A 19,604-nucleotide genomic window follows, 5' to 3' on the forward strand; every position below is an offset into this window, starting at 1 on the left:
GGAACCCCCCAGGTTGTGTTTTGGTTTTTAAGCTCGCAATGTGGTAGAAAGTTGAGAACCACTGGCCTAGGAGGAGTTTTACCTCTAATCTTAGCCCACTATTCTGTGACTGGTTCTATTAGAACTAGTTAGCTGCTAGTTAACCTCAAACTTACCTTCTGATGTGTTTATACCACTAGGCCAAATTCTGGTTTAATTAAACTGGGGAGTTCAAGAAAGTGGCCTTTATTTTCCAATTTCTGTAGCAAAACCAGCCATAAGTGAACATGGATGCTCTTCAGTATTTTTCCAGTATTAAATGAAAAAAGACCTCTGCCCCAGCCCATGTTGCCTTTGTTGAATGAGTAGACTGAGAAGTATCACTCACCCATGATGTGGTTTGTCCCTTTTTCCAGCCAGTGTGTTGGCAATAAAAGTCACCTTTCAGAGCTTTCGTCCCTGTAATGCCTGTCTTCCTTTGTCCAGAAATAACCTTTGCTTCTAGGCAGTCCTCTGGAAGATCTGTAGAAAGTTAAAGTGGAAAGGGACTTGGAAGCTCATAGAATCCATGCCTCTTCTTTTAGCATCAAGGAATTAGAAGTCCTGAGAGATGAAGAATGTTGTCTTCCAACTCAAACCATTTCTGAAGCCATTTCCCTGTCACTGCATTGCCCACAACCCTTCCCCATTGGTATCCTCATCCTGCTAATGCTGTTTTTAATGACAGTCTGATTTTTCTCTGGCAGCAAACATTTTGCTTCACAGATTCCTACTTAAAGAAGAGAGGGTCTCCTCATTGTCACTGTACAGAGCAGGCTGGTCAGCTTTACACAGGTGTCAGATGAACCTTCACAGCCAGATTTGCATGTTGGCCTCAGGAGGGCTTCAAGGTCTAATATCTCGATGACGTAAAGAGCTTTTCCAGTTCGTTCATGCTCAGATAACAGTGCTAACTGCAACTGTTTCATCCCAAATCCCTATTTGAGGTCTTACATCTATTCCATTTTGCCAACAAGGGTTATGCTGTTAACACTCTGCACTGGATTTAGAGCTGACTGAGGCACTGCCTAGAAGGGTGAGAGAGACTAGAGCAATGAACCATCGCTGATTCTAGCACAGAATACTTTCCCTGATACAGCAGGCATTGGCATGCCCTTAGAAAACAGGTGTTAACTTTGAAATCATTAACACATCTCCCTGCCCAGCTTTAAATTAAGTGGAGCCCTGACAGCTAGCTTTAAAACACATTGATGGGCTGGGCACAGTGGCTCACGCCTATAATCCCACCATTTTGGGAGGCCGAGGCGGGTGGATCACCTGAGGTCGGGAGTTCAAGACCAGTCTGACCAACATGGAGAAACTCCATCTCTACTAAAAATACAAAATTAGCCAGGCATGGTAGCACATTCCTGTAATCCCAGCTACTCGGGAGGCTGAGGCTGGAGAATTGCTTGAACCCAGGAGGTGGAAGTTGCAGTGAGCCAAGATGGCACCATTGTACTCCAGCCTGGGCAAGAAGAGCGAAACTCTGTCTCAAAAAAATAAAAAAAATGCATTGATGGTCAGGCGTGGTGGCTCATGCCTGTAATCCCAGCACTTTGGGAGGCTGAGGCGGGCAGATCACCTGAGGTCAGAAGTTTGAGACCAGCCTGGCCAACATGGTGAAACCCCGCCTCAACTAAAAATACAAAAACTACCCAGCCGTGGTGATAGGCATCTGTAATCCCAGCTACTCAGAAGGCTGACACAGGAGAATCACGAACCCAGGAGGCAGAGGTTGCAGTGAGCTGAGATTGCGCCATTGCAAACTCCGTCTCAAAAATAAAAAATAAATGCATTGAACTATTCCTGTGTAACAAATTATAAAGGGAAGCTGTAAAGTAAAGGTTATTCTTACCCAAACGGATTGCCCTTCTTGACAACAGCAGCCTGTGGTTATGTCAGAGATGCAAACTGCTGAAGGCTACAGAGGGAAGCTGGTACTGGCTGCTGTTGAGGCTAAACACTGGGTGGGTTTTTGAAAGAGCTAATGTATTCCAGAAGTTAACTTCCTTTGCCAGCCAGAGAGAGGAAGCTAAGAGTCCATCTTCCTTTCTCCGCAGCCCTACGAACTATTTTGGACTGGGGCTGGAACTAGCCTTCATCCCTACTGCCAGATGGGCTGAGCGTGAGGCTGGAAACGTGAACAGCTGGCACAGCAGAAGCTGGAGTAATACTCATTACCACAAAGCTGGGCCTGCAGGATCAAATCACAGTTGGCCAGCTCTGGCTGGTCGATGCACTCCCTGCCAGGGTCCCTGGGCTGGGCCGTGAGTGCTGCAGAACAACAGGGGAGAGAGAAGGTGGTGAGGAAGCTCTGTGTATGCTGAAAATTCTCACCTGCCATTTCATTTCCTTCAAAGGAACACAGCATTATAACTGCCAGATTGAAAACAAAGTGCACTTACCCTGTAACCTTTTAACCATACGTACAAACTGTATGAGGGATGGTGGTTTCTACCTGTTTTGTTGGCCTCAACATGCAGTGGTCCTCCCATTATTTGTGGCCTCAGCCCAGTGAATAGCTCTTCCCAGACTCCCAAATATTTATTGACTGGATGATTAAACATCTCTTGAAGTTAACTCCTTACGTTTGAGACCTGAATTACTAAACTGCTCTCACCTCTGGATTGGGAGAGCAGGTAGGATCAGCCCCAAGTAAAATTCTGAGTTAGCAAGAGCTCTGTTATCTTTTCCCTTTCTCTGTGGGGTTCCTCCAACCATCAAAGTTTTGTCCCTTCAATATCACCATCTTATCTTAGTCACCTGGGTCCTCATCCTTCCAGTTTTTCACTTTCCCCAGAGGAAGCAATGCATATTAGACAAGGTAATAGGAAAACAGTCCTGTTAACGGTGGCTCTAATACTAACTATACTGAGAACAAAGCCCTTGTTTTCTCTCCCTCTGAATTTACTAGGAACGTCTGTATCTCATAACTCCCTATTAAGAGTTTCATTCAGCTGGGTGTGGTGGCTCATGCCTGTAATCCCAGCACTTTGGGAGGCCGAGACGGGTGGATCACGAGGTCAGGAGTTCAAGACCAGCCTGGCCAAGATGCTGAAACCCTGTCTCTACTAAAAATGCAAAAATTAGCCAGGCATGGTGGCGTGCCCCTGTAGTCCCAACTACTCGGGAGGCTGAGGCAGAAGAATCGCTTGAACCCAGGAGGCAGAGGTTGCAGTGAGCTGCGACCGCACCACTGCACTCCAGCCTGGGTGACAGAGCAAGATTCTGTCTCAAAAAAAAAAAAAAAAGTTTCATTCTACTGCTTCATCTCTCTTCTGGAACGGGTTCTTAAGACTCAGCTGACTTAGACCAGAGCGGTACCTTCCCTGAAGTCAGACCTCAGGCAGCCAGAGAAAACTTATCTTTCTCCTCTCTCCCCTTGTTTACTCACAAAATACCACTAAAAGACTGTTCGCTAGCAGCGAACAACCTTACAAAGGTTTGGTATATTGGTATAACCAGACTATTACCTACCTAAATTTACATCGATAACAAAGCCATTAATGCATATTGTTTCTAAAAGTCTGTAACTTTGGTATCAACTCTGTCTGAGCTGGTACAGCCCAAGACTTATCATAGTGGGAACTCGGCATAGTGATTAAGCACACCAGCTCTGGACCCAGACTGCCTGGGCTCAATCCGGGCTCTGCCACTTGCCAACTGGGTAACTCTGGGCAAGTTGCTTAAGCCCTTTATGCACATTTCTTCATCTGTGAAATGGGACTAATAACAGCAACCTACTTCACAGCGATGTCGAGAAGTCCTCCCAGTAGAGCTATGTCCCTTAAACTCAGCCTGACTACGCCAAGGCCTCCTACCCTGGTGCTAACACTGAAATTCAATGTGCCACCCAACCATGAGTAGGGCAGGGTTAGGCAGCCTCACGCCGTGTGACCCAACAAAAAATGAACAGGTGAGAGCAGCGAGCAGAGGACCAGAGGAGAGTGGCCAGACTGAGGCCACGTCTCAGGCCATTTCAGCGTGGTTACCAGGTATCAGGCAAGTTTCTCATTATAGTTTGGTTTTCCATATAATACCATCTGGAGCTAACAGCAAACATAATGTCTAGGTCCTCTTGACAGTTCTCTCACTGTGAATCTGCATTTTGCTTTGTCTCAGAGCCTTGATTTGGTTATTAATGTAGACAAGGTCAATTTTCTGGACATGATACAGGTGAAAAGTAGTCCCTGGAGTGTGGTGCTTTCGCCAATGTAACTTCATCATTGTGCAGGCAGGCCCTCAGTCACCAAGTATCTGAGTGTTGCGGCTTTTGTAGCTCGGCGAGCAGGAGGGAATGGAGGGAAGAACGAACTTAACGCTCCCGTTCACCGAGCTGCGAGCAGCGGGAACATTTGTCCCTGTAACATCCCCTTGGGGCTCCGCGGTTGCTGGCATCTCCGAGTTTTCAGGCGCCACCATGTTCCCCTTGTCTATACGTCAGCACCCACCGCGGAAGCCCCCCGTGCCGTGGGCTGAGCGCGGGGCCGCCACGGGTGCGGGCGCCGGATCCGGGCCAATCCGGCGCCGGTAGCGCCAGCGGAGCGCAGCCTGCCGGGCCGAGTGGGCGGAGCGAGACGGTGGGCCGAGCGAGACCCCGGACAGAGGTCAGGGCGGCGGGGCTGGCGAAGCAGCAGGAAGGAACCCTGTAACCCTCCCTCCCGCTCGCCGAGCAACAGGTGAGAAAAAAGCCGCTGGGCACCATTTCCTGCCACAACATGAGCACCTAGTGATGCCAAGCACTGAGCTGGGCCCTGGGGAGGCTATCTCTAAAGAGATCATAGACAGGAAGCCAACAATTCAGTCCCACTCACAAAGCAACATTTCAGCCACAGACCTTCAATTTCTAGTACTGGCCAGTCTCCACCCTCAGCCTGGCAGCTAGGAGGCAGCCAGGCCTGCCCCTCTGAGTGTAACCGTGCTCCTGGCGTGGCGCTGCAGCCCTGATTGTCAGGAATGCCCAGAAGACCAGGCAGGAAGGGCTCTGGCACCTCCGAGCCTGGCATACTCTCCCAAGGTCTGTATCAGGTCTGTGAGAATTGGCAACTTGGCCCGAGGTACCACTCTGTCTTCAGTCCCTCAGTGAACAAGAACCAAGGACACAAGGAAGCACAGGCTGGGGGGCGAGCAAAGCCCTTTCCCCCTTTCCCTCCTGCTTATTTGAACATATCTCTTGTAAGTGTGAACTCTGAACCACAATCTGTTTCATCAGTTCTGATATGCACTTATTTTCACATCTCTCAAGTTGGTCTGCATCCTAATTGATGGTATCAGAATGGTGTCGTTTCATTGGCAGCATTTTTTTCTTGGTACAAAAATAATGCATCTTACAGGCAATTTGGATTTGTTGAAGTATGACAGAGTAGTAGCTAGAGGAGGTAAGGCTACGATGTCAAATATCAAATGATGCAAGTAAGGTTCCACTTAGGTACAAGTATAGTAATTTCGTGGGGGAAAAAAAAAAACATGGGGAGTCAAAAGACATGGGCTGTAGTCCCAGGTAGGCCACATTTGCTGTGTGACCGGTGGAAACCCCACTTATGCTCTCTGCATACCTGTCTCGTTTGTAAAATGGTGATGATAATCCCTGCCCTTTCCTTTCTGGGTTATATGGTCAAATGGCCATAAAGGCACTTTTCAGTCATAGAACCACCTTTTTGCCACCCTGATTACAGTGGACAGATTTTAGTGGTCTGCCTTAAGTTTTATAATGAAATTCTAGTCAGTCATATGTCTCAAAATCGGTGAGTCTGAATGTCCTGCATGCATTAATGTCTATTAAGCTATCTCCAGGGGTCCAGCACAGCATCATTTCCTTCATCTCCACTACAGCCCTCTCAGGTAGTGGAGCAGCCCCACTGTAGAGAGGAGGAAAATGAGGCTCAGGAAGGTAAGCCCCTTGCCCCAAGTCACACTACCAGCAACTGGCAGGGTGAGCCAGGATTCAAACCAGAGTCCCTCAGACTGCAGAGCCAGCCCTCGAGAACCAGTAAATATACTGGGGAATGCCCTTCCCATCCCCGGATATAGACCTTTCCTACCTGGTGAGACCACCTTCACCTCGGTGCTGCGGCTGACTGCCTGACTCCCCTGGTAGGCGCTGCATGTGTAGGAGCCCTCATCCCTGGCCCGCAAGTTGTAAATGAGCAGCGTGCCATCTGGGGACTGGTGGACACGGTGGCCATCAGCCTGCACAGGTAGCCCGTTCCTGGAGGAGAGAGGACACTGGGAGAGCCATCAAGGGCCTCTGGAGGCCTGGGAGACAGAGGGAAGAGGTAATCAAAGGCCATTCCAGAGCCAACCATTCCCACCCCTTGAGAGCAAACAGGTGGAGGACAGGGAGAAATCAAGAATGACCAAGGTTTCTAGGTTGGATGATGGTGGTGCCCCTCCAACCTTGGGAGATCCAAGGCTGGGGTGAATGGTGAGGTTATTTTCTATTTCAAATTTGGGGTGCCTGTGAGACAGCAGGAGGCCTCAGATTTGAAGTCTGGAGCTCAAGAGTCCAGACCCAGATAGTGTGTCAGCATCGTACTGACGCAGCGAAGTGCATGTCTATGAGGTGGTCCAGGTCACACAGGGAGAAACCAAGGACAGGCCCTCAGGCACACCAGAAGACAGTGGTTCCTGGAGCCGAGGGAAGGGAGAATTTCAAGAAGGAGCATACGGCAAGCAGAACACTACAGGTCACGTAAAGACTGCAAGGTGTCCAGTGGAGTTAGGGAGAGAGGCAGTGACCTTGGCCAGGACAGTGTCCTGGAGCAGGGGCTGATGTGCGGCCCCACTGCAGGCCCTGAGGAGTGAGTAGGGAGATGAACAGACAGAGGCAACCAACATGGACAGCTGTAAAGGGGACACCGTGTCAGCGTAGGGTCTGCAGGGACATAGAGGCTCAGTGGAAGGTGGTTGTGAAGAGGGGAGTTCTATGCATGTTTACTGCTGGAAAGATCCAGGAGAGGCCAACATGGAGAAGCAGGCCTGACAGGCTGATCGGGCATGGCTGGACTGAGCACACCAGTGGGGAAACCTCTAGCAGCTCCCACTGCCTTCCCTGGGCTCAAGGCCACAAAAGACACAGATGCCCTCCACAATCCCATGACCTCCCCCAGCCAGTGCACAGGCTGGTTCCCATCCTGGTGTCCTCTCTCATATGCCCACCTTTGGCACTTGCTGCTTCCTCTACCAAGAACATCCTTTGCCATTCTTAGCTATTAAGGTGCAGCCAAAGTCATTTCCCGGCCCCCCTTCCTTGACACTCCTCTGTGCACAGACAGCACTTGCAACAAAACACATGTGGAGCTCCTGGGACGCTGGGCCATCTGCCCAGGAGTACTCTGGGGCTCAGGTGACCCCAGGATCCCCAGAACCTAGCCTAGTCCCGACACATTACAGGGAAGGAGGAGGCAAAAAATGTCTACTAAATGAATGGACAAATATAAAACCAATTGATCTGGGGTAAAAGACCACTGAAGTCCACAAAGCTGAGTGTAGTCCAATGGCTCACAGCTCCAGGAGAGATTGTGCCACCAGGGGACATTTGGCAGTGGGTCTGGAGACATTCTTTATTGTCATGACTTTAGGGAGGGTGCCCATGGCATCTAGTGGGTAGATGCCCTGGATGCTGCCAAACATCCTGCAAAGCACAGGACAGCCCTCAGCAACCAAAACTTACCAGCTCCAAACTGTCAGTGGTGCTGAGGTTAGGAAACCTTAGTGTAGCCCAACCAGCAGCCAGCCAGTGGCCCTACAGAGCTTTGCTCTGTAGGGATGAGGGTGCTGCAGCCCTCTCCCCTAGCACCAGGCCTGGAAGCCGGAATGGAAGCAGTGGTGACAGTGACATCCCTGGCAGAAAGGTGGACACCCACACCTGAGGTCGTGTAGGTCAGGGGGTGGGAACGGCTTGGAAAAGAGACTTTACCTGGACCACCTGATGTTCACACTTTCTCCTGCTACCACACACAACAGCCTGGCGGTGTCGCCTTCTGGCACTGTCACAGTAGGGGGCAGTCCTGAGATTGTCAGCTCCTCTGGGCACAAGGACAAGTCATTGTCAGCCACTATGAAAATCCTGCCCTACCCATGCCACCTGACCTCAAAGGCCACTCAGGACTGCCACTTTACCCAGAACTCTGAGCTGGACCCATCGCTGGTCTCGGTCCTGCCCGTTGAAAGCGACACAGGTGTAGAAGCCACCATCTTCTACAGCCACTCGGCTGATGACCAGGGAGCCATCAGGCTGCAGCTGGTGTCTGGGGACCAAGTACAGCCAGTTGGCTCCAGCCCAAGGAGCCTCCCCTCTCCTCCAGCTCCGTCCCTCGAGCATGGGGTCAAGGAGGGAACACAAGGTCTTCCAGGGCCCTGGTGAGAGGCTAAGCATCCCCTAGTGTTCGGTGGGGTCTGACAGAAGGACCATTTGGCCTCAGACTTTACACCTGCAGCTGCTGACGCTTTCAGTGGTGCAATCTCGGCTCACTGCAACCTCTGCCACCCGGGTTCAAGCAATTCTCCCTCAGTCTCCCGAGTAGCTGGGATTACAGACATGTGCCACCACGCCTGGCTATTTTTGTATTTTTAGTAGTGATGGGGTTTCAGCATCTTGGCCAGGCTGGTCTTGAATTCCTGACCTCGTGATCCACCCGTCTCGGCCTCCCAAAGTGCTGGTATTACAGGCGTGAGCCACTGCTCCTGGCCAAAAATGTCTGGCTTTTAAGCTTAACCATATAAACCACTTCAAGTTTTCTGATACAAAATTTCAGTTTGGGTTTCTAGTTTTTGCTATACTCATTTAGTGGGCTCAAACACTGGTTCTGCTGCTTATAAGCTATGTGATGTTAAGCTTCTGTGTGTAAAATGGGGGAAAAACAGCACCTGCTCAATATGGCTTTTTTGCAGGTCACGTGATAGAGAACAAGCCTCATACTCAGTGCCTGCTCCGTAAAGGGTAGTGATTATGGTTATAGCTGGGAATGTGTTCTGACTCCATTTTCTCCTTCCGTCATCACCTCTGTTAGCTGGCCTCTTATTTCTGTCCACTAACCACATTCTGGAAAGGCCCAGAGACTCAAATGTTAGCCAACCCAAGGAGCCCTTTGCCCAGCTGCTCCATCTCTCAAGAGGCCCTGGAGTCCGGCTCAGGACTGGCCATGACAATGCCTTAGCCGCATCCTTCCCTGGTGGCCTCCACAGGATAAGGTGGGGCTGGAGGCAGAATAGGAGGAAGGGGAGAGGAGTCAAATAAACCTGGGAGAAGAGACAGGCTGCCCATCTCTCTGCCACTCAATGGCTGGGGGCGGGAAGCCTTCGGCACGGCAGGTCATCCGAATCCGCTGGCCTGGACTGGCGTCCACCACCCAGGGCTGGTTCTGGTCCAAACGCAGCCTGCTAAACAAGCAGCCCACAGCATGAGGGGCCCTTGCCGCTGCCCCCGCCCACTCCCATGGGCACCTCTGCACAAGCCTGGTGGCCCCTTCTCCCTCTCGAGCCAGATTCAGTTTCCTAAAATCTCCTGCCTTATTCTGGTTAGGAAACTGTCAATAACTACCTGGGGTGAAGTCTAAAGCTGCCTCCCCACCACCACGACTCCCTGCCTGTCCACCATAGCTGGCCAGACACACCCACCAGCCAGGATCCCCATCTGTCACCCCCCACCCTGCACATTTGCCACTAGGTCTTTGAGTTGGGCACCCCCTCCGGTCCTCCACACCCCCTCTGTAAACTGAACCATTCCTTAAGGCCAGCCCAAGACGCTCCCCAAATAAGCCGGCTCAGGCCCTCTAGCTCTGTGTGCCCTTCCCTTCCTCAGTTCCTGAGTCCTGAGCCTGTGGAACTGCACCATTCCCAGAAGCTTCCTCCTCAAGAGGCCCAGCTCTGGGAGCCCTGTTTTTCTAGGCCTGGCCTCCCAGAGCCCTGAACAGGGGCTGGCAAGGCCTGGTCACAGCAGACCTTCCCCTCCTTACCTACTGAGACCCACGGCTCTGGCCCTGGCGTGGGGGAGGGCAAGATAGCATTGCTGAGTTCTTACCCGTTTGCAGGTTGTGGGTGTGAAGAGGGGATGGCCCCCAGGGGCCCAGCAGCCCCCACTTGGCCAAAGTCCTGAGCTGGGTCCCTGGGCTGAGGGAAGCGGCTCAGCTCAGCCTCAGACAGCACGGCCATGTCACCCCCTGTCATGAGGCCAAGAGAAACAAGGTGTGAGCTGTGGGGAAAAGGGAGTGGAAGGAAGGGTGGGCCATGAGACCAGCAGGGACTTATGGATAAATGAGGGCCACAGGGTGGTCCCTGCCAGCAGGAGAAATTGACTCAGAGAGACACCCTGGTCCCCTCCAGCATGAGGCAGCCCTCGGTCAGGCTCCCCATCCTGGCCTTCCCATTCGGGCCCCTGAGAATGCACTTGTGGATGGGGTGGGGACAGAGACCTATGATGCGAAGCTGGATCTTCTGGGAGTCGAGGCCTGGCCGGGTGCTGCCACAGCTGTAGGCGCCCGCGTCCTCTGCCTGCAGGGGGTGGATGATCAGGGAGCCATCGGACTGCAGCCTGTGCCTGAGTGGGGTGGTGTGGGGGGACATGAGCTCTGGGCTCCCAAAGGCAACAGTGAGTCTTCCCTCAGCCTTGGTGCTCGTGCCAGAGGGGAACAGAGTCCACAGAGCACCCTCCCACCCAAGCGAGGCTGGGGAAATGCTTCAGAGGAGGCTGTCACACACACCTGTCAGAGGAGGTGGAGGGAGCTGTCACGTGAACCTGTCAGAGGACGTGGAGGGAGCTGTCACACACACCTGTCAGAGGAGGTCAGGAGGCCGTCACACACACCTGTCAAAGGAGGGGGGGGGGCTGTCACACCTATCAGAGGAGGTGGGGGAGCTGTCACACACACCTGTCAGGGAAGGTGGGGGGCTGTCACACCTGTCAGAGGAGGTGAGGGGACTCTCACCCACCTGTCAGAGGAGATGGGCTGGCCATCTTTCTGCCAGGCAGCCTGGGATTCCGGGGTAGTGTCGTCTGAGCAGGAGAGCCGCACCAACTGCCCCAGGGCTGCTTGCACCAACGAGGGCTCCACACCTGCCAAGCTAATCCTGGAGAGGTGGGAAGTAAGATCTGCTGACTGGCACGGGTGCCAGGACCAGAACCACCCTAAGCAGTGTATTCCATGACAGATAGCTTGGGGCCCATCCTGTCACAGGCACTTTTGGGGCTAGAGGGTCCCTATGGGAAGCAGAGCCCCAGAAGCCCATGGATTCAGGAATCCACCCTCCCCAACCTGCCCCCAGCTCCCCCAGGCGTCGCTGCCTCAACCTGTTCTTATAGCAGCAACAAGGTAGGTGCAAAGCCCCGGGGGGCGGGGAGAGGTCAGGAGGGACGGCACACACCAGGTTCATGTGGGGGCTAAACTACACGCTCAACCCATGTGGAACACAGTGTTTTTAATTTTGTTTTTAACCTTCCCAAATCCCTCATTAATATGACCCAGTCCCAAGAGTCATCTTGACCAGAACCCACACCTGTGAGGTATACAGGGCAGGAGGTAATGCCACCATTTTACAGGTCAAGAAACTGAGGCTTGGAGAAGTTGGGTGACTTGCCGAAGGTCATGAAGCCAATAAGCTTTTCCAGCCAGACAGGCCCTGGGGTATACTGGCGCGATCTGATGGAGAACCCTGGAGCCACCATCTGTACGGATGTCTATTAGACATCAGAGTAGCCTCAAGTCTCTGAAGCCCCAGCTTCTGCATCTGTAGAATGATGGCAACAAGGCCCACCAAGCAGGGCTCTCGGGAGAAACAGAAGTTAGGGATGGGGAGGAAGGGCCGGCTGACTTCAGGGGTTTAGCTCCAACTGGCATGCTCCTGGCCTGGGCGTCCTAACCCCCCAACCTGGGGAAGGTGGGCCTCACCTGTAGGAGGAGCTGTGGAAGGGTGGCGCTGGGGATCCGGCATCTCCGCCCAGTCCAGGGGCCCTGGACCCAAGCTCCTGCCCCCATGGCCATTCTCCAAAGGCTTGGGTGTGGGGGGCCTCCCCTGGCCCAGGCTGTTGGTCTTGCCACCAGAGACCACCAGAAGACCAGGGCTTTCTCTGCACCGCGGCCCCTGTCCTGTGCTGGCTGGGTTCCTGCTCGCCTGCAGGACTGCTGCCGCCACCATCCGTGTGGGTGCTCCTTCCAGAAGCCCCAGGCTGGGGACGACGGGGCCCGTGGAGAGATCCCTGGCAGCTGCTCATGCACTCTTGCTCTGAGGCAAAGTTATTGGCATTGCCATGGCAGCCGCCATACCAGAAGCGGTTACATTGGCCCACAGAGGCAACAAAGTACCAGCGGGCAGCCCAGTCTGCACAAGAGCCATGGGCACTGGGCAGCAGGCACTGCACGGGGTAGGCTGTGGGGCACAGATGTGATATATGTCACTGAGGTGCCCAGTACTAAGGCTGCACCCTTCATCCTCTCTCAGCCTCCGATTCAGGAAGCAGGCCCTTCCCCATTTATAAAGCATGTCTACACCCGTGTCTGGGGGCCTGACCTGGCCCTGGGATCCAGGACACTTCCACCAGAGTCTGTCCACTGTGCAGACCTGCCCCGGGCTGGTACCACAGCAGCCTTCACCCACAGAGCTAGAGCCTCTGGGAGGTCAGGGCCAGGGCTCCCTGGGCCGGCTCCCTTGGACCTTTGGCCCTCCCTGCCACCAGACCACCTGGAGTCACACGCAAAGTGGGCCCAGAGGGTGACCTGCCTGCTTAGCTTGTGATAGGGACACAGACCTGAGCCACCCAGGGCGTGTGAAGATGCCCAGCAAGGGCCTACCCTTGTCCCCAGGATGCTGCACCGACTGGCCACTGAGCCCACCTCCAGCACCCAGCCTGCCATTCCAGCAGCCCTCGCCAGCATGGCCTGACCCATCTCTCCACATTTAGACATGACCATGGGTGCCTCCTGCAAGCCCTGACCACAGCCCTAGCCTGGCTTTTGAAGTCCTCATGATGGTTCCCAACAGCTCTACTCATTCATCCAGGGCTGCAACCTCAAAGACCTGCCTGCCCCCTACCCTCCCTCCAGCACTCAGCTCCTGCTACTCCACCCACATTCCAGGCAGGGTCAGGGCACCCCCGCCCATCCCAGCACTAACTGCCCTGCACCGGCTCTGCCTCAGAAGGGGCTGACTCCCAAGCATGAGACTGGCCTCCCAGCCCCTTGTGATCCCCACCTCCCACCCTCCCCAGTTCCCAGAAGCAGCCAGAAGGCCGCAGGTTCAAACTGCTGGATACGAGAACACCCTGGCACTGCTCTCTGGCCTGGCACCTAGCAGGCACTCACTCAATCAACATTTCTGGAAGGAATGAATGAATAACTGAGCTGGTAGGAAGGTCTTTGGTCCTGGGTAGGGTCTGGAGGCGTGGTGGGAGCAGAGTCTACCCATCAAGAAGGAGAGGGGGTGTCCACTCACCATGGCTGGGCTGGCCCACACAGCCTTCCCCAAGAGGACCGGCTGCAGTGGCCATGTTGTCATAGCAACAGCCAAACTGGGAGCCCCGGCACTCACTGGGCTCATTCTGCTGGGCCTGGGGCTGGTGGGTGTTGTGGACCTGGGGAGGAAACCCATGACTGGGAAGTGGGCAGTGGATCTGGCCATTGTTGGGGACTCTGGGCTGCCACGGGGAGGATGGCAGGAAGGAGGGGCCAGAACCCCAGCCCAGGGGAGACCAGAGGCCAGGAGAATGTTGGATGAAACCCCTTATCCACCCCAGGCCCATCTCTGAAGCCAGGTGCCCTCCAGAGAATGACCCAGGTCAGCAGGTTTGCAGGGACCTCCTTTCTCCGAGGCCAAAGTGGCAAAGATCCTGGGTCACAGTGACACTGAGCAGGCTCAGGGGCTGGCCTCCTGCTCCCCTCCCGCAGGCCAGACACTTACTGTAGAAGCCACTGCCCTTGACCTGGGCCTGCTCCCAGTGCTGTCACCGCTGAACGACTTTGTGCAGCCAGCGTGATGGGGCCCCTCAGCAACAGATACCCTGTCAGGGCAGCACCCGTACCTAGGCAGACATCACACAGCCCCTCACTGACCAGCCTGCCCCCACGCTCCCTGCATCCCAGGACCCAGGCTCTGAGGCTCCCCATGGTGGGGGCTGACAGGGTGGGGACCCGGGTGAGAGAGGACATGTCCCCGTGTGTTTTGTGTGCCGCAATCTCTGCCTACATCCACTGACTCTTAGCAGCTACCAGGGAGGGCAGCCGTAACACAATAAGCGGTGGCTGTGCCCCTCATAACTGGCAGAGCCTCAACTGCACAGCCCACAAAACCAAGAAGGGGGATGTTCACCCGAGCCTGACCAAATGTCAGTTCACAGCGGGGGTTACAAAACAGAAGCAGACGGGAGACCGGGCAGAAGAGGGGGTTCAAAGGAACCCACCATTTATTCCACACCCGCCCACCAGGTGCAAGGAGGGAGGGTGCCCGGGGCCCTCTCTGTGCCAGGCCTGCTGTGATGCACTTCACTATCACAGGAACCCCATCATGATTGTCATCATTCCCAGTTCTCAGAAGAGGAACCCAAGATCAGAGAGGTTAAGTCACGTGGCCGAAGTCACCCAGCACATAGCCGGTGAGTGTCTGAGCTGGGAACTGCCCCCAGGCTACTGGCCACAAAGTCTGGGCCCAGAAGCACCCGGTCTCTGAGACAGCACACTGGGGATGCGTTCGGGGCAGGCCATGGAAGGAGGAGGGGCAGAAGGAGGGCACGTGGCAGGAGTGGGATGACTCGGACCCAATCCATAAGGCGGGAGTGGCCGGGACCATTAGGAAGATTGTGAGTTGCTGGTTGGCCCTCGTCCAGCCTTTACCGTGGGTTCCCTGAGCCTGGTTAGATCTGAGAGCTAGAATCGCACCCAGAGCCTTCTCAGAGTCTCAGGCTGTGTTTCCACAGGCTGACACTCAGCAGCAAGGTGGGGGTTTGTGTCCCCATTCAGCACATCAAGAAGCTCAGCCACAGGAAGCCAAGTCCCCAAGATCTCATGCTCAGGGCAGCCCAGGGAGGAAAGCTTGGGCGTCCAATTCCTGAGCTCTGCACACCCACCCCAGGCCTCTTCTGATCAGAGATGTTGGCCCACCCAAGGGGCCCCACCTTCCCTCTTTGATGGAAGAGGAGGAAGACCTGTCTCCAGCACCCACCTGCTCTGCTGACAGGGGGCCCCAGGGCAGCCTTGCCACTGAGGCCCGAGAGACGCTGTGTGGCCATCGGGGCAGCACCCATGAGGACTGTGTCTGCAGTCATGGGGCCCTGAGCCTGACTGCAGGGGTTGCTGGTATGGGGGCTGCTGCAGAGAGGGAGCGGGTCCCAGGGCTGACAGGTGGGTGCCTTGGTCACCCCTGGGGTCAACTCGTTCTCCCCTGTGGTCACCCCTGGCTGAGGGGTGTTCCTGGGCTGCCCACCACTGGCCTCTGGAATCTAGAAACAAGAGGAAGCAAAAGACACACAGTGCGTCCACCTGGCTCCTCCCCTCCACACCTGTCCACGTTGGGCCCACCTTCCTCCGTTCCCCGGACCATTCTCCCCTCCGCCATGGCTGCACCCAGCTGTGACCTCCACACTCCCATGTACCATCCACTCAGACACAAAGACTACAGGGCTCTGAGTGGGGGATGGGACGAAGCTCTCACCTGAGGCAGGGGACTCCTGAGGGCCCAACGGCATCCAGGGGTTGCTGGCGGGGGTGTGCACATGCTGCATGCTAGGGACCTCTGCAGGGAGCCAGGAGGTCCATGTGGGATGGAGAGGGAGGAAGAGAGGATGGGCCTGAGCTGTGGCCAGCCCTGCCCAGCACTGGCTTCTACCCCACTGCCCAGGCAGGGCCTGGGAACCTGAGACAGCCCAAGGGAAAAGGAGCACGACTCAGGATTTCAAAAAATGCCCAGCCACTCTTCAAAAGTCTCTAGTGACACAGAAAATGCTCATCTTTTTTGAGACAGGGTCTCTGTCGCCCAGGCTGAGATGCAGTAGTGTGATCATGGCTCACTAAAGCCTCAACCTCCTGGGTTCAAGTGATCCTCCCACTTCAGCCCCCTGAGTAGCTGGGACTACTTTTTTTTTTTTTTTTTTTTTTTTAAAGAGATAGGGTCTTTCTATATTGCCCAGGCTTGTCTCAAACTCCTGGGCTCAAGTGATCCTCCTGACTCAGCCTCCCAAAATGCTGGGATTACAGGTGTGAGCCACTGCACCTAGCATGAAAAATGCTAATCTTACATGTTCAGCAAAAAGTACCAGATTACGATATAAAATGTGCATGTGTTATGATCCCAGCCACATAAAATAAAAAACAGAACATACTTTTTAAAAAAATTGGATTGATGAAAGGCAAACAATCCAATTAAAAAGTGGGTAAAGAACTTATGCATTTCTCCAAAGATGATATGCAAATGGCCAACAAACACATAAAAAGATACTCAATGTCATTAGTCATCAGGGAAATGCAAATCAAAACCACAATGAGGTCCTGCTTCCCACCCACTAGGATGTCTATAATCAGAGATTAAAATAATGCACTAAATACCACCAACCTGTACACTTTAAAAGGGTTAACTGAATGTTATGTAAATTTCACCTCCATAAAAAAAATTCTATATTTAAAAAAAATGGATGAATAGACAAAGGGATAGAAAGAGACTAGATAATGAGCCAAGCATGGACTCTTGCCCGCAATCCCAGCACTCTGGGAGGCCGAGGCGGGCGGATCACTTGAGGTCAGAAGTTCGAGACCAGCCTGGCCAACATGGTGAAACCCCATCTCTACTGAAAATACAAAAATTAGCTGGGCACAGCAGCACACACCTGTAATCCCAGCTACTCAGGAGGCTGAGGCAGGAGAATCGCTTGAGCCTGGGAGGCAGAGATTGCAGTGAGCCGAGATCGCGCCACTGCACTCCAACCTGGGCGACACAGCGAGACTAGGTCTCAAAAAAAAAAAAAAAAAAGAAGAAGAAGAAGAAGAAAGAAACTAGATAATGAAAACACAAATATAGCCAAATACTAGTTGTGGGATTGAGATAGTGTGTACGTGGCTTCTCACTATGCATTTCTTTCAGCTTTTTGGCATGTTTAAAGTTTTTATCACATTGTTCAACTTGTAAATTTACAAAAAAATCACTGTGCCATTAGAATGGGTGGTTTTTATGGTATATGGATTTATTTAAACAACATCCCTAAAATTTTCAAAAAGATTTTTCATCACAAAATCTTGTTGGAATATGCAAATGGATAAGTAGATAAAATTAGGACAATAAGAATTTTTTTTTAATGCTACATAAGAGAAACCCTGTAGGACCTCCCCTGAAATCATGCCTATAGTGAAAGCTGCTCTGAGTGCTTGGGAGGCAGGGTGCCCTTCCCTTCTATTTGTGTGTTTCAAATTTTCCAAAATAAGCATATTACTATATAATGGAAAAAAGTTATAAAGAATAAAATAAGTGGGCCAGGCACAGTGGCTCACACCTGTAATCCCAGCACTTTGAGACGCTAAGGCGAGAGGTTTGCCTGAGCCCAGGAGATCAAGACCAGCCTGGACAACATAACAAGAGCCCATCTCAACAAAAAATCAAAAAATTAGCTGGGCATGGTGGCCTGCACCTGTGATCTCAGCTACACAGGAGGCTGATGTGGGAGGAGCCCTTGAGCCTAGAAGGTGGAGGCTGCAGTGAGCTATAATTGTACCATTGCACTGTAGCCTGGGCAACAGAGACCCTGTCTCAAAATAATAATAAAGCAAAATTAATATTCCATTCCCACATGGACTACATCTTGCCAATCCCTAGAAATATTAATTTTTTTTAAAATCTTTTTTGAGATAGAATCTTGCTCTGTCACCCAGGCTGGAGTACAGGGGCGCGATCTCAGCTCACTGCGGACTCCACTTCCCAGGTTCAAGTGATTCTCGAGCCTCAGCCTCCTGAGTAGCTGGGATTACAGGCACCCACCACCACACCCAGCTAATTTTTGTATTTTTAGTAGAGAAGGGGTTTTGCCATGTTGGTCCTGAACTCCTGAGCTCAAGTGATCTGCCTGCCTCAGCCTCCCAAAGTGCTGGGATTACAGGTGTGAGCAGTTGCATCCAGCCCCCAAGAATATTTAAAACAATAATTTGGGGTTGGAAGACTCCAACAGATATGTGGTAAAATCTCTTTTTTTTTTTTTTTTAATTGAGATGGAGTCTCACTCTTGTTGCTCAGGCTGGAGTTCAATGGCATGATCTCAGCTCACTGCAACCTCGGCCTCCCAAGTTCAAGCAATTCTCCTGCCTCAGCCTCCCAAGTAGCTGGGATTACAGGCACCTGCCACAACGCCCAGCTAATTTTTTGTATTTTTAGTAGAGACGGCATTTCACGATGTTGGCCAGGCGGGTCTCAAACTCCTGGTTTCAAGCGATCCTCCCACCTAAGTGCTGGGATTACAGACTGGGATTAATCCTCCCCTGGCCCTTTTTCTTCCTTTCTATGTAAGTCCTGCTAGCCCCTGGGACAGCCTTAAGATCACCTCTTTTAGAAGCCAACAAGGCCTTGGGGAACAGACTGACTCCATGGAGAGCTAGACCCCTGGGAGTCCAAGGCTCTCCTGCTGGTGAGCCCCAAGGACTAGGCCCCGGCTGAGGCACCAGGGGCCCTCCAGATGGTCAGTGAGGCCGAGCTCCCCCACAAGGCCTCACCACCACTCCTTCCACCCTCTGCTTAGCTAGCAAGCCACTCCACGTGGTCAGGCATTGTGCCGCACGACCCACCACGGTCTGGAAAGTCACTCTTTTTAACCCCACTATGCAGATGCGCAAACAGAATCAGAGAGGTGGGGCACTTGCCCAAGGCCACACAACTGGTCAGCAACGGAGTGGATCAGAACCCAAGCCTGCTGTTGACTCTGAGGCCACTGGTTCTTAGCCACACCTGTCACATGTCTCATAGAAATTCTGCCTTCCTTCATCTCAAGGTCCCTACAGCTCATAGAGTCCCCATCACAAGTGAGTCAAGGCCAAACATGCCTCCCTGCAGTATCATGAGGCCACCCCTCCACCCCCATCCCCAGCTCAGCCACAACCCACACCCTTCCTCAATGTGGCGTCCTCACACCACGCAAACAGTAGCCTCAGTGCCCTTTCTCCAGCAGGCCCTCATGCCTGTGAGGCTCCTTTCACAGTGGGATGGGGATGAAGGGAAGAAGACAGAGGTAGAAGTGGCATGTGGAGACACTCCTTCCTGGACTGCCTCCCTCCCTCAGCACACAGTCACTCAGTCATTCAGCAAACATTCACTGAGTACCTAACTGTGTCACGTAAGTTCTATGGGGGTATAAAGAGGAATATGGAAGTTGGGGACCCGGTCCTCAAGAAGCTTATAGTGGGTAGGTCTAACAAGCCGTATACAACCACAGCAGCACAAGGAAACGAATCTAAGGGTCCCACAGAAATGACAGCATGCTATGGGGGCCAGAGGGGCGGGGACATGCTACTGCTGAGTGGAGGAAAGCAGGGCTGCCTGGTGGGCTGCACACCAGGTGGGCCTTAGAGATGGCAAAGGGTTCAGCGAGGGCAGACATGGGAGAAGTGGGGTCCAGAGGGCTGACACAG

At 53.1% G+C, this 19,604-nt stretch overlaps 1 protein-coding gene across 1 annotated transcript in view; it reads right to left on the reverse strand.

Annotated features, from left to right (window-relative positions):
- Nucleotides 1-597: 597 nt before the first annotated feature.
- Nucleotides 598-19,604, reverse strand: part of PAPLN (papilin, proteoglycan like sulfated glycoprotein) — a 36,345-nt gene continuing 17,338 nt past the window's right edge. Inside the window, exons 15-27 of the mRNA XM_032134910.2 lie at nt 15,658-15,738; nt 15,169-15,445; nt 13,912-14,032; nt 13,447-13,585; nt 11,907-12,384; nt 10,951-11,088; nt 10,434-10,558; nt 10,043-10,181; nt 9,262-9,402; nt 8,143-8,270; nt 7,940-8,048; nt 6,063-6,229; nt 598-2,295 (exon numbers count right to left, since the gene is read on the reverse strand). Of these exons, the coding sequence (XP_031990801.1) occupies nt 2,126-2,295; nt 6,063-6,229; nt 7,940-8,048; nt 8,143-8,270; nt 9,262-9,402; nt 10,043-10,181; nt 10,434-10,558; nt 10,951-11,088; nt 11,907-12,384; nt 13,447-13,585; nt 13,912-14,032; nt 15,169-15,445; nt 15,658-15,738 (2,213 nt within the window). The 3' untranslated portion in view covers nt 598-2,125. The remainder of the gene's footprint in view (nt 2,296-6,062; nt 6,230-7,939; nt 8,049-8,142; nt 8,271-9,261; nt 9,403-10,042; nt 10,182-10,433; nt 10,559-10,950; nt 11,089-11,906; nt 12,385-13,446; nt 13,586-13,911; nt 14,033-15,168; nt 15,446-15,657; nt 15,739-19,604) is intronic.

The sequence above is a fragment of the Hylobates moloch genome, unplaced genomic scaffold, assembly GCF_009828535.3.
Source record: "Hylobates moloch isolate HMO894 unplaced genomic scaffold, HMol_V3 SCAFFOLD_16, whole genome shotgun sequence".
Lineage (NCBI taxonomy): Eukaryota > Metazoa > Chordata > Mammalia > Primates > Hylobatidae > Hylobates > Hylobates moloch.